We start from the raw sequence: 12,702 nt of genomic DNA, 5'->3' as shown, positions 1-12,702 counted from the left end.
CTGGCTCTGGCTTCCAGCCTGGAAAGAGGGTAGATTCTTGGGTAAGCGGAGTCGTAGAGGTATGGTTTTGGGGGAAGAGATGAGGCAGAGGGAGGGACCACAGGGGAAAAGGATCCATGATGGAATAGGTAGCCATGACTCTTACTCGTGTTTGTCGTCTCCCGTGTCACCAGCCCGGGTGACACGGGAGAGGTGATGAACTGACCCTTCACTTGACGAATGCCCTGATTATCCTCACACGAAGATGTTTGCTTTTCACGCTGTACACAATTGGATTTATCATAGGTGGGACCAGCAAGTAGACATAGCCGAGGAGAATCTGAAACAAGTGAGAAGAGTTGTTCCCTAATCTGTGTGTCACAGCCAGGCCGATGTCTGATATGTAGAAGAGCAGGACGGCGCAGAGGTGGGAGACGCAGGTGTTCAGGGCCCTCAGGCACTCCGTGTGGGATGCGATGCTCAGCACTGTTTTGAGGATCATCACATAAGAGAGGAAGATGAGGAACGAGTCCAACCCCACCGTTAAGAGTTTAACACACAAGCCATAGATGCTGTTGACTGTGAAGTCCGTACAAGCCGCTTTCATGACCTCTGAGTACAGACAGTAGGAATGAGAAAGGACATTGGCTTGACAGTATATGAACTGTTTCAGGAGAAAGGGGAGTGGGAATATTAGGGCCACCGATCTTAGCACAACTACCAGTCCCATCTTAGCTATTCTTGGTGGTGTTAAGATGGAAGCATATCTCAGTGGGTTACAGATTGCAACGAAGCGGTCAAAGGCCATCAACAACAGCACAGAGGATTCAATTTTTGAAAGTGAGTGGATGAAGAACAGCTGGGCAAAACAGGCATTGAGACTGATTCCCCTAGAGTTAAACAAGTATATGCCCAGTATCGTTGGCATGGTGGATATCGATAAGCCAAGGTCTGTGATGGCCAACATGGAAAGGAAAATGTACATGGGCTCATGGAGGCTTGGATCTGTTTTTATAATGAACAGAATGACTGAATTTCCTACTATTGAAATAACATACACTAAGCAGAAGGGGATAGAGATCCAGAGATGGACGTCTTCCTGCCCAGGTATCCCGGTGAGAAGGAACACTGCAGAGTTGAATTTGGTGTCATTGACAGCTGACATAATGTACTGGGCAGGTCCAAGGAGTTTTTACCTTTCCTTCCTAAAAGGAAAAAATAACAGGAGACTCGATGATATTTAATGAGACATCATTCTGTTCTCAGTGCAAGTCTAGAGATTCCCAGGAGCTCAAGGAAGATCAGCAAAAAACATGGTCTTAAATTTACACCACCAATAGGAAGATAGGCACTGCCAGACTGGATCAGACCTGCAGTCCATCTAGCCCAGTATCCAGTGACCAGTTCCAGGTGCTGCAGCGGAAGGTGGAAGAAGCCCTGCAATAGCCAGCTATGAGATAACCAGCGCCCAGGGAAATTTTCCCCCTGACACTCACTAGTTAGACATATTTTGTGTTGTGAATTTTTTTTTTTTTGTAACTTGTTACCCATATAAACATCCACTCCATCATTGAATCTGGCTAAGCTCTTGGCCCCATTGATATCTTGTGGTTGGGAGTTCCACAGCTTACTTGAGCACTGTGTGATTTTTATGGTGGAGACCTCTACACACACACACCCTTTCCGGGCTGTTGACTGAATCCAGATAGTTCAATCATCTTACGGGCTTCTCATCATCCTCACAGGAACTGCATCCTCTCCTCCTACAAGGGTCTGTAGATATCTGGCAAGTTACAAGCTGCCACAGACAGTTAGTTCAGCTGGGTTGGGGAGAGGATGGCATTGCAAATGGGTGAATATGAATACACTAGGTTTGCACTCATATCCAGTTGAGTATGCAAGTTACTTGAACCATGCTTGTGTAACAGGTGATGGGCGTAAATTACATACAACCACGATTACATTCCCCTTTCTTGCACCTCAGCTCTACTCTTTGCTGAAATACTGACCAGTGGTTCTGGTCTCTCGGGACTTTTTGGAAAGTCTTAGGTGCTTATGTTCTTGCACGTGTATTGCATAGTGATTGAATGGACAACCCTGAATGTAAGTGTCAGAAATAGCTTCTGCTCCACTACCAGGAGACAGTATCATGCAATGGTTCACTGAACAAAGAAATAATAGCACAAACGCATTGCAAACAGTATTTGGAGAACTTCTGATATGCTTTCTAAAGCAAAAGCCATTGAACAGTAAAATTCCCACTACTCCTTCCTGCACGGTTTCCAGCAACTCTTTCTATATACATGCAAGTCATGAAAGTTTAGTTTGTAATATTTGTATTACAATAAAAAGTTTTGGCATAACATTAACACATCTGTACTTTAATAAACATATGTCAAATCATTTTTCCCCTCTGGTCTTCTTTCAGAGATGATTTCTCAGGTTAGTGGGACTTAAAATGTAGCGTCTGTCATCTGGATTTCTTCAGAACCTGAAAATTTCGCAGTGTCTCAGCCCTCATTCAGTCACTTGTCAGCAAACTAAAGTGTAGTACAGTGGTCTCCAAACTTTTTTGATCGCACACACCTATCAGTAAAAAAATTTTGAGCATGCACCCCCTGCCATGCCGGCTCTACCAAAAAACAAACAACAACAAAAAAGCCGCTCGGACGGAGAAAAAAAAAACCCTCCTCTTGCCGTGCACCCCCAAGGATACTCTTGTGCACCCCACTTTGGAGACCACTGGTATAGTAACTCCCCTGTCCCTGGGTTAATAGATGACTGGTTCTCCTCAGGTTCTGTTCTGTCAGTCTGTAGCCTGTATCTGGAGTGGAAACAGGCTTTGGGGTCAGCACGGAAAACGTTCATTCCCTGAGCAATCACTCTCTAGTACATAGTAACTCCAGCACCTGTTATTTAGCCAAAATGAGGGTTTGCAAGAGGTGGATTTCAATTTCAAATACTTGAGTATTCATGGAAATGGAATTTCATTTCCCACAGGAAAGTAGTCTATTTCTTGCTCTCTCTCTCTCTCTCTCTCTCTCTCTCTCTGACTGTCTATGTCCTGCGTTCCTAAAATACGTAGTACCCAGGAGCGACTTTGTGACAGACATGAAGCTGAGCTGTCATAATGAAAGTGTAAGTTAAATTTAATTCTTGGGATGTTTCCTGTAGACATATATTAATAAATAAAAATAAATGGAGATATTCTATCTCCTAGAATTGGAAGGGAAAGCCATTGAGTCCAGCCCCCTACCTTCACTAGCAGGACCAAGAACTGATTTTGCCCCAGATCACTAAGTGGCCACCTCAAGGATTGAACTCACAACCTGGGGTTTAGCAAGCCAATGCTCAAGCCACTGCATTATCCCTTCCCCCCTAGGTATTGGGATGTTTATGTTATGTTAGGTGAAACCAGACTGGTTCTTCTTAGTTTAATAGCAACCAGCTGGAAAACAAGCAACAGCTCAAGAAAAGCCATCACTCAGTAACCCCTCTGGGGATGTTGAGAGACAACGCCATAGATACAACTTGGGAAGACCTATTTATGGGTTCAAACCACATTACACAGTGTGTTTTGCAAGTGTTGCAAGTCTGTCCAGAGGTGGGGCAGCTGTTGCTGAGAAGCTCTTCAGCCTTCAAGGACGGACACCTCTGAGGAAATCTGAAGGCTCTTGGCCTGTCTGGGTCCCTGTCAGAGTGGGAGGGTTTGGGGTCAGAGATGTGTAAGATTGTTGTTTGAAAATCCTCTTGTTCTCCCATGTTACACTTTATTCCTAATATTCAGATTAAACGGTATTTTGGTTCCAGAAGGCTGACTGGTCACTCATCTCACCACTAGTCACAGACTCCCAAAGGAAAGAACCACCAGTGGTGAACCCACTTGGATCTGCTGGGCAAGCACAGTTGATTTGCAATGTGTTGTAACCCAGGGACTAGTCTGAGGGTGGGAGGATGGCGGGATTCCACCCCATGAGAGGGAAGACTATGAGGCCTGACATCTGGTTCTCAGAGACCAGAGGGGGACAGACATGCCAGTAGCCCTGTAACTCTGAGGAGTATCTATATGGTAGAAGTGCTGGAGCCCCCAGCCAGTCAGGAAATAGAGCATATTTCTATCGTCCCTGTTACCATAGAACAACGCAGCCGCCTTCACAATCGATCCAAAGAATAAAACCTTTGGAAATGCATTTGCTGATTAAATGTCCAGGAGGACATAAGCCTAAGGTGATTTGGGAACTAGCCACTGATATTCCAGGCAGTCTCCTCTCCTTTCCCTCAGCCCCTGGCAGGATCAGGCCCATGGTTCACGGCACCTCTAGAAATGGGATCCTTTGAGAAATCCTGACTTGGGGCATCGGGGTTTTAACACTATCAGATATTTGTGCAGCTTAAACAACCCACCGTGGAGCTTGGTCAGATGTAGCGGAGGGGTTCCCAAGCTACCTAGGGTCCTTCAGTCCTGTCACTGAGTTACACTGACAGCCCAGCTGAGAGCCCTCTGCTGCTGCACAGAACATCTGCAAATGGAAACAGCTCACAGTCTTTCCCCTTCACTTCACATTTTAAAGATAGTGAAGCTTACAACGTACCCAATTCCTGCTAGACGTGGAGCTGCTGACACCAGAGGACTTCACCCTAAAGGACAAGGAGTCATCAGAGAGGTTGCACAGGCAGCAGGCAGTATCTGTTCAGATAGGGAGGCAACTGTTTATATGAAGCATGTCTGCACATTCCCTTGGGGGCCACTTGGCCATCAGGGAAGCTCAGCTTCTTGGCTTAGTGTGCACCAGCTTTAACCCCATCACGGCCAATAGCAAACTGCAGGAGGCCAAATCACAAAGTCACAAAGCTCAGCCACCAGGTGTGCTGTGGCCTCATCAGGGATACTGTTCCTGACAGCTTGTAGTCCATCCTCATGTGGAATATTGGTGTAAAGAGCTTCTACATCCATGGTGGTCAGGATGGTGTTTTCAGGAAGATCACCAATGCATTGTAGTTTCCTCAGGAAGTCGGTGGTGTCTCGAAGATAGCTGGGAGCGCTGGAAGCGTAGGATCTGAGGAGAGAGTCCAAATAGCCAGGTAATCCTGCTGTAAGAGTGCCAATGTCTGAGATGATGGGGCGTCCAGGGATTCCAGGTTTATGGAACTTGGGTAGCAGATAGAATACCCCTGGTCGGGGCTCTAGGGGTGTGTCTGTGTTGATATGTTCCTGTGCTATAGTAGGAAGTTTCTTGAGCAGACGGTGTAGTTTCTTTTGTTACGCCTCAGTGGGATCGGAGAATAGTGGCTTGTAGAATGTGATGTTGGAGAGTTGCCTGGCAACGTCCTGTTCATAATCTGATCTGTTCATAATGACTACAACACCTCCTTTGTTGGCCCCTTTGATTATAATGTCAGAGTTGTTTCTGAGGCTGTGGATGGCATTGCATTCTGTATGGCTGAAGTTATGGGGCAAGTGATGCTGTTTGTTCACAATTTCAGCCTTTGCTGTCTGGGGAAGGACTCTATGTAGAAGTCCAGTCTGTCATTTAGACCACAAGGAGGAGTCCACGCAGAATTCTTCTACTTGTAGTGTTGGTAGGAAGGTTATAAGGATATTAATACATCCCTATCTTCCCTATCTCACCTGACACAGTCTAGGATCTCATTTGCTTTGTTCATTCCTGCATCACACTGGTGGCTCACAGTCAGCCTGGGACGGACTAAAACATTTCCCCTCCTCGGTCGGTTCCAATTTACCCTTGGCTGTATAAACTGGCACGTAGTGAGTCAAAATAGGGAAGATTGAGAACTGACTTGATAACAGTGTACAAGCACTTTTACAGGAATGAAATACCAGGTACTAATGGTCTCTTTAATCAGGGAAAGGTATAACAAGGACCAATGGCTGTAATCTGAAGCCAGAGAAATTAAATTTGGAAATGAGGCACATATTTTTAACTGTGTTGGTGATTAACCAGGGGAACAAACTCTCAAAGGACTTGTGGATTCTCCGGATATCTCCAAACCAATATTAGATGCCTTCCTAAAAGATACGCTTTAGAGGAACAGAAGTGATGATTTAGTCAAATACAAGTCATTGGGCTCAATATGGGGGTAAACTGGGAGAAATTCTCCAGGAGGTCAGACTCGATAATCTAATGTGCCCTTCTTTCTTTAAATTCTATGAATCTATGATTTTTGTCTTGAGGGAATATCTAGTTTGGATGCAACGGGAAAAAGTTGCTACTCTGAATACTTATAATCACTCAACAAGAATATACGCTGGCCTAGAAGACTCAAGATGGTCATAGTGAAACCAGGATATATGGTCTCTTTCTCCTGTAAACCAGATCCTTTCCCAACATGAGAGGAATCTCACAATTTAATCATGACAGGTGTGGAGAAAGTACATAGGGAAGTATTATTTACTCCTTCTCATAACACAAGAACTAGGGGTCACCAAATGAAACTAATAGGCAGCAGGTTTCAAACAACAAAAGGAAGATAAAAGCTTATCACCAAGTAGCACTGATTGGACACTTGAGACTCTTACTTGTGACCAGAGCTATACAGTCACTCCAGCCTCCTTAAAATGAGTGGGTTTATTAGGAAACAGACCTGGCCCAACTTACATTCTTTTCGGAAGCCAAGGAGCTCTTGGGACCCAGCCTAGTTTCCCTGTGTCTCTGAGAGCATCTTCCCATCTGTTTGCCCCTTTCTTGTGGAAGTAGCCTTTGCTGAAACCTGTGTGAGCCTGGGCCCAGTCACCTCAGTGCTCAGCCGTGTCTGTGTTACAGGGCCAAGGTGTGAAGCTGACCTTTGCCCTCAGACTGCTTTCTCCCAACCAGACCACCAAAGATGAGGCCCCCTGGCCATTGAGCCGTAGTTTGGCAGTTAGACCCATTTAGTATCATTGACTGTGACTGTGCTGAAACTCCCGGCGTCCCTGTGACACTCCAACATTACCCTCAGAAATCCACTACCTAACCCTCACTGTCATCCCTACATCTGCAACAGACACCAAGGGGATGGAGTCTTCCCAGAAGCAGCTGTCACAGGAGGCTGTGATAAGAAGCCTTTTATAGACCAATGTCAGAGGTGTTGCTCTGTGGAACCCTGACACAGCCGTGATCTTAGGGTCTCTAACCGCATTGAATGTACAGTAACTCCTCACTCAACATTGTAGTTATGTTCCTGAAAAATGCGACTTTAAGCAAAACGATGTTAAGCGAATCCAATTTCCCCATAAGAATTAATGTAAATGAGCGGGTTAGGTTCCAGGGAAATTTTTTTCACCTGACAAAAGACTATCTTATATATATATATATATACACACACACACATACACACACACGCAGTATAAGTTTTAAACAAACAATTTAATACTGGTACACAGCGATGATTGTGAAGCTTGGTTGAGGTGGAGGAGTCAGAAGGTGGGATATTTCCCTTACTGCTAAATGATGAACTAGCAATTGGCTGAGCCCTCAAGGGTTAACTCTCTCACTCTACAAGGCAGCAGGAATGGAGGGAGAGATGCGCAATTCTCTGAAGTACACTGCCTTGTTAATTAGATCAGCTTGCTGAGAGGCAGCTTCTGCAAGCTCCCTCCATCCTGAGTCCTAGTCTGTCCTCCCTGCTCTATGGAAGATGGGGAAAGCGGGGTGCAGGAGCAGGGGGAGGGGGACACTCTGACATTAGCCCCCCTCTTCCTCCCCTCCCCCCCGCACAGCAAGCAGGAGTCTCAGGGAGCAGCTCCAAGGCAGAGGACAGGAGCAGCACATGGCAGTGGGGGGAGGGACACAGCTGAACTGCAGGCAGCTGCTGCACAGGGAACTTAGGGGAGTGGGGAGCTGATAGGGGAGCTGATGGGGGGGCTGCTGGTCCACCCTGGTTCCAAGCCCCCACCAGCTAGCTCCAACGGGCTGCTCTTCATGCAAGCAGTAGACAAAGCCGTTGGCTGCCAAAGGACATTAGAAGGGAGCATTCTATATATATATATATATATATATATATATATATATATATATATATATATATATATATATATATATATATATATATATATATATATATATATATATTTAAGAGTAGGTTAGATAAATGACTATCAGAGATCGTCTAGACAGTATTTGGTCCTGCCATGAGGGCAGAGGACTGGACTCGATGACCTCTCGAGGTCTCTTCCAGTCCTAGAGTCTATGAATCTATGAATCTATTACACAACTTTAAACGAGCATGTTCCCTAATTGATCAGCAACGTAACAACGAAACAACGTTAACCGGGATGACTTTAAGTGAGGAGTTACTTTATTTATCTTCTCGCCACCGCTGTGAGGCAGGGCAAGGCTATTATCCACCTGTGCAGAGACATCCAGTGGCTTGGCCACCGTCACGCACAACCTGGGAATCAAAACCGAGCTGTCTGGAGTTACCGAGCAGTACAGAACAGGACCAGCCTTCCAGACACCTGAGCAGGGACAGGCCCAGTTGCATTCTCTGCTGTGTCAGCAGAGCTCCCCCAGTGCTGCACAGAGCCGGATGGCAAGAAGCCAGTTACAAGGGTTTGATTCGCTGGCCTGTTTTCCCCCTGCCTCAGTGGAGTTTACAGCAGTCTGGGGGTTGGGCTGACATCCACCCATTGGTAACAGCTTCCAAGAGTTCAGCCTACTCTGCCCAAATCCGTGTGGATGGGGGCCAACCCAGAGTGCCCCCTAGGGGTCTGAGGTGGCTCTGCAGGCACCCTGCCCTTCCCTCTAAGGTTCTTGCAATGACTTACTCTCAGCGCGGGTGTGACGTTATGAGTATAATATAAGATCTCATTGAAAGGTAACAGGGCCAGAAAGAGTTAATTAACTCACAGATTGATCTGACCCATGGCTGACCTGTAGAGACTGCTTAGGAAGATAGGTAAATGAATAGAGCTTTGAAATGTAAGTCTGTATTGTTAGAGATCTCAAGGGTAGATGTTTGCTCAGGTCTTGTGATGTAAGCAAACAAGTCTTGTCTATTGCTATAGCTTTAATTCAAAGCTAAAAAAAGGAATATTAACATTTCTGATGATACTTGAGTGAAATAGTATTGTCGTGGAAAAAGTCACCCACACATTGATTTTAGTTCACAGACTCAAGCCTGAGGCCAGTTTATTGCAATACATACCAACGCGTTGGGGTGGCAGTCCGAAAACTACCACCCCTAGCACAGCACGCAGGCTGCCTTTATTCCGTCAAACCGCAATCATAGTACAAATAATATGTCATTTATGCGAAAATAAGAGTAGGGGTCTGTCCCTTTTTCCCGGTAGCTCCCTCATTATTTACGAGAATTGGGTGCCTATTGGGTGGGGGGGTTTCTTGGTGGTTTCCGACATGGGTGGTACTTGGCACCAGTTGGAGTGTTGTTCTCATCAGGGAACATACTGTTTTTTCCAGGGTTCTATGGTTAAGGGCATAGGGGTTTATTATGGGATGGCCAAAGATGATATATGATTGGCTGGTTGGCAGATAGCTGGAACTATAGGGGAAGTTGACCTTTACTAGAAGCAATTTCTTCATATAGGCGGTTATTATGTTTTATAAACAAGCGGTTATCATGTTCTTACAGACAGGCAGTTATCATGTATTTCATAAACAAGCAGTTATTCTGTTGCTAAGGCCTATTGCATTGCTCCCTTCCCCTCCCTCCTCTGGTCATAGCCCATGACCGTATTTGGCAGGGAATTGTGAAGCTTAGTTTTGTTCAGGCCCTGGCCTGTACGGTTCTATGTAAAGGCCGTCTGTATAGTCAGCTTCTGTCAGAGGGCCTAAATTTGGGCCTTCGGTGTTACTTTGGCTGTAAAGAAGGCCACCTAGTTCTTTTTCCCCACAGTATTATTGTCTATACATCTCTTTGAAGGTTGTGGTAACCTGTATCTGAACTGTTTAATGGATAATTTATCCTGTGCTAATTGCCAGGATGGTTAGAAGAAGGAAAGTTGAGCCTATTGTTTTCTCAGGCCAAAAGATTGCTGGAAATGTATAAAAACCTAGGGACATGATCCTACTTCATCTCAGATCTGCTTTGGGTTTCAAGAGGGGGAAACCTTAAGCCACAAGGATTATGATCCCCAGTCACTGACTGGAGCCACCCTGAATATGGACATTGGACTACAACCCATGGACTATTTCTAAAAGGACTTTTGTCAACTACAAGCTCATCTCTGCTATGTATCTGAACCTCAAGAATTGAATTCAAGTCTGTCTGTATATTGATCTTTTAACCAACACACTCTCTCTTTTCTTTTTAAATAAATTTTAGTTTAGTTAATAAGAATTGGCTATAAGCGTGTATTTTGGGTAGGATCTAAGTTATAATTGGACCTGGGTATGTGGCTGACCCTTTGGGATTGGAAGAACCTATTCTTTTATATGATGAGATAAGATTTTCAGTAAGCATCCTCATATCTGACAGGTGTGTGTGGATGGAGGCCTGAGGCTGGGCACTTTAAGGGAACTGTGTTGTTTGGACTTCTGAGTAACCAGTGAGGTACTAGAGAAGCTGTTTTGGTAAATCTAAGTATTGGAATATCCAGCAGCATTTGGGGGTTTGTCTGCCCCGTTTTGTTTGCAGTTCACCCTAATTGAGTGACCTCGGCTGGCTCCCATGGGCAACACTGTCACACTGGGATACTTACAAGAGACCCCTTTGTGGGGTCACATTAATTTAGTCTTATCAAAAACACAAGGTCTCCTACCCTCCAGCCCCAGCCTCCTCCTTTACTCAGGATCAGCCCCACTGTCCTGATTGCTGTGGTCCACGTTGGTTCAGACCCTACTCCCCTTTTTCCCCTGAAGCCCTGTCTCCTGCCCCATATCTTCTCACTAAGCCCTGCCTCTTGCTCCTTCACTTTCCCCGAGGCTCCTTCTCCCAGCCAGGCCAGAGTCAGGGCAAGGTAAGAGCTGCCCTGGAAGTACAGGTTGCTGTGGGGAGCCCCAGAGTCTCCACATTCCCTGACTTGTAAACCCTGGGGGATAAAATGTGGAGGGTGTGGGGCACCTCACTGTGGCTCTGGTTCCCTGGGCAGCTCTTACCAAGGCCTGGCTCTGGCTTCCAGCCTGGAAAGGGGGCAGAGTCTCGGGTAAAGGGGAATAGTAGAGGTGTCATCTTCAGGGAAGAGATGGGGCAAAGGAAAGGGCCTCAGGGGAAGAGGTTCCAGGATGGAATATGTGGTCATGGCCATCGCTTGTGTTTTTCCTCTCCCATGTTGCCAGCACTGGAGCCAGGTGATGAACTGACCCTTCACTTGACAAATGCCCTGATTATCCTCTCACGAAGGTGTTTGCTTTTCACGCTGTACACGATTGGGTTCATCAGGGGCGGGACCAGCAGGTAGACGTAGCCCAGGATAATCTGAAGCAAGTGAGTAGAGCTATTTCCGAATCTGTGTATCAAAGCCAGGCCAATGTCTGATATGTAGAAGAGCACGACAGAGCAGAGGTGGGAGACGCAGGTGTTCAGGGCCCTGAGGCACTCTCTGTGGGATGCAACACTCAGCACTGTTTTGACGATCATCACATAAGAGAGGAAGATGAGGAGCGAGTCCAACCCCACCGTGGAGATTTTACCCAACAAGCCATAGATGCTGTTCACTGAGATGTCTGAACAAGCCGCCTTCATGACATCCTGGTGCATGCAGTAGGAATGGGAGAGGACATTGTCTCGACAGTATTGGAACCGTTTCAGGAGAATGGGGAGTGGGAGTATTACGGCCACCGATGTTAGAACAGCCACCAGTCCCATCTTGGCTATCCTCAGTGGAGTTAAGATGGAGGTATATCTTAGTGGGTTACAGATGGCGATGAAGCGGTCAAAGGCCATCAACAAGAGCACGGAGGATTCCATTTTTGAAAGCGAGTGGATGAAGAACAACTGGGCAAAACAGGCATTGAGGCTGATTCCCCTAGAGTTAAACAAGTATATGCCCAGTATTGTAGGCATGGTGGCTATCGATAAGCCAAGGTCCGTGACGGCCAACATGAAAAGGAAAATATACATGGGCTCATGGAGGGTTGGATCTGTTTTTATAATGAACAGAATAACTGAATTTCCTACTATTGAAATAACATACATGAAGCAGAAGGGGATAGAGATCCAGAGATGGACGTCTTCCAGCCCAGGTATCCCGGTGAGAAGGAACACTGCAGAGTTGAATTTGGTGTCATTGACAGCTGACATAATATACTGGGCAGGTCCAGGGATTTTTGAACTTTCCTTCCTGAAAGGAAAAGGAACAGGAGACTAGATGATATTTAGTGAGACATCTTTCTGCTCTCAGTGCAAATCTAATGACAGGTTTCAGGGTAGCAGCCGTGTTAGTCTGTATCCTCAAAAAGAACAGGAGTACTTGTGGCACCTTAGAGACTAACAAATTTATTAGAGCATAAGCTTTCTTGGGCTACAACCCACTTCTTCGGATGCATATCAAAAAGCTTATGCTCTAATAAATTTGTTAGTCTCTAAGGTGCCACAAGTACTCCTGTTCTTTTTAGTGCAAATCTAGAGATTCCCAGGACCTCAAGGAAAAACAGCAAAAACATTGTCTTGGAATTAGACCACCAATAGGAAGATGGGCACTGTCAGACAAGCTCAGACCTACAGCCTGTCTAGCCCAGTATCCAGTGGCCAGTAAAGGAAGATGGAGGAAGCCCTGCAATAGGGAACTAAGAGATACCCTGATCCGAGGGAAAGGTTTCCCCTGAC

At 45.9% G+C, this 12,702-nt stretch overlaps 2 protein-coding genes across 2 annotated transcripts; both read right to left on the bottom strand.

The window, feature by feature from the left end:
- Positions 1–208: 208 nt before the first annotated feature.
- On the bottom strand, positions 209–1,144 carry LOC128832317 (olfactory receptor 51G2-like). Its single transcript, XM_054019605.1, has one exon. It carries the CDS (start codon positions 1,142–1,144, stop codon positions 209–211), a length of 936 nt encoding a protein of 311 aa, XP_053875580.1.
- A 10,097-nt stretch (positions 1,145–11,241) lies between these two features.
- Positions 11,242–12,177, bottom strand: LOC128832311 (olfactory receptor 51G2-like). Its single transcript, XM_054019591.1, has one exon. The coding sequence runs from the start codon at positions 12,175–12,177 to the stop codon at positions 11,242–11,244; it is 936 nt and encodes a 311-aa protein (XP_053875566.1).
- Positions 12,178–12,702: the final 525 nt, after the last annotated feature.

Source organism: Malaclemys terrapin, chromosome 1 (assembly GCF_027887155.1).
Source record: "Malaclemys terrapin pileata isolate rMalTer1 chromosome 1, rMalTer1.hap1, whole genome shotgun sequence".
In the NCBI taxonomy this organism is placed as follows: domain Eukaryota; kingdom Metazoa; phylum Chordata; order Testudines; family Emydidae; genus Malaclemys; species Malaclemys terrapin.
The sequence above is the reverse complement of the archived record's forward strand: the minus strand, read 5'-3'. Positions and strand labels throughout refer to the sequence as shown.

Bases quoted from the DNA above. Each gene is read 5' to 3' on its own strand.
- LOC128832317 (XM_054019605.1), bottom strand. From the start codon at position 1,144: ATGTCAGCTGTCAATGACACCAAATTCAACTCTGCAGTGTTCCTTCTC.
- LOC128832311 (XM_054019591.1), bottom strand. From the start codon at position 12,177: ATGTCAGCTGTCAATGACACCAAATTCAACTCTGCAGTGTTCCTTCTC.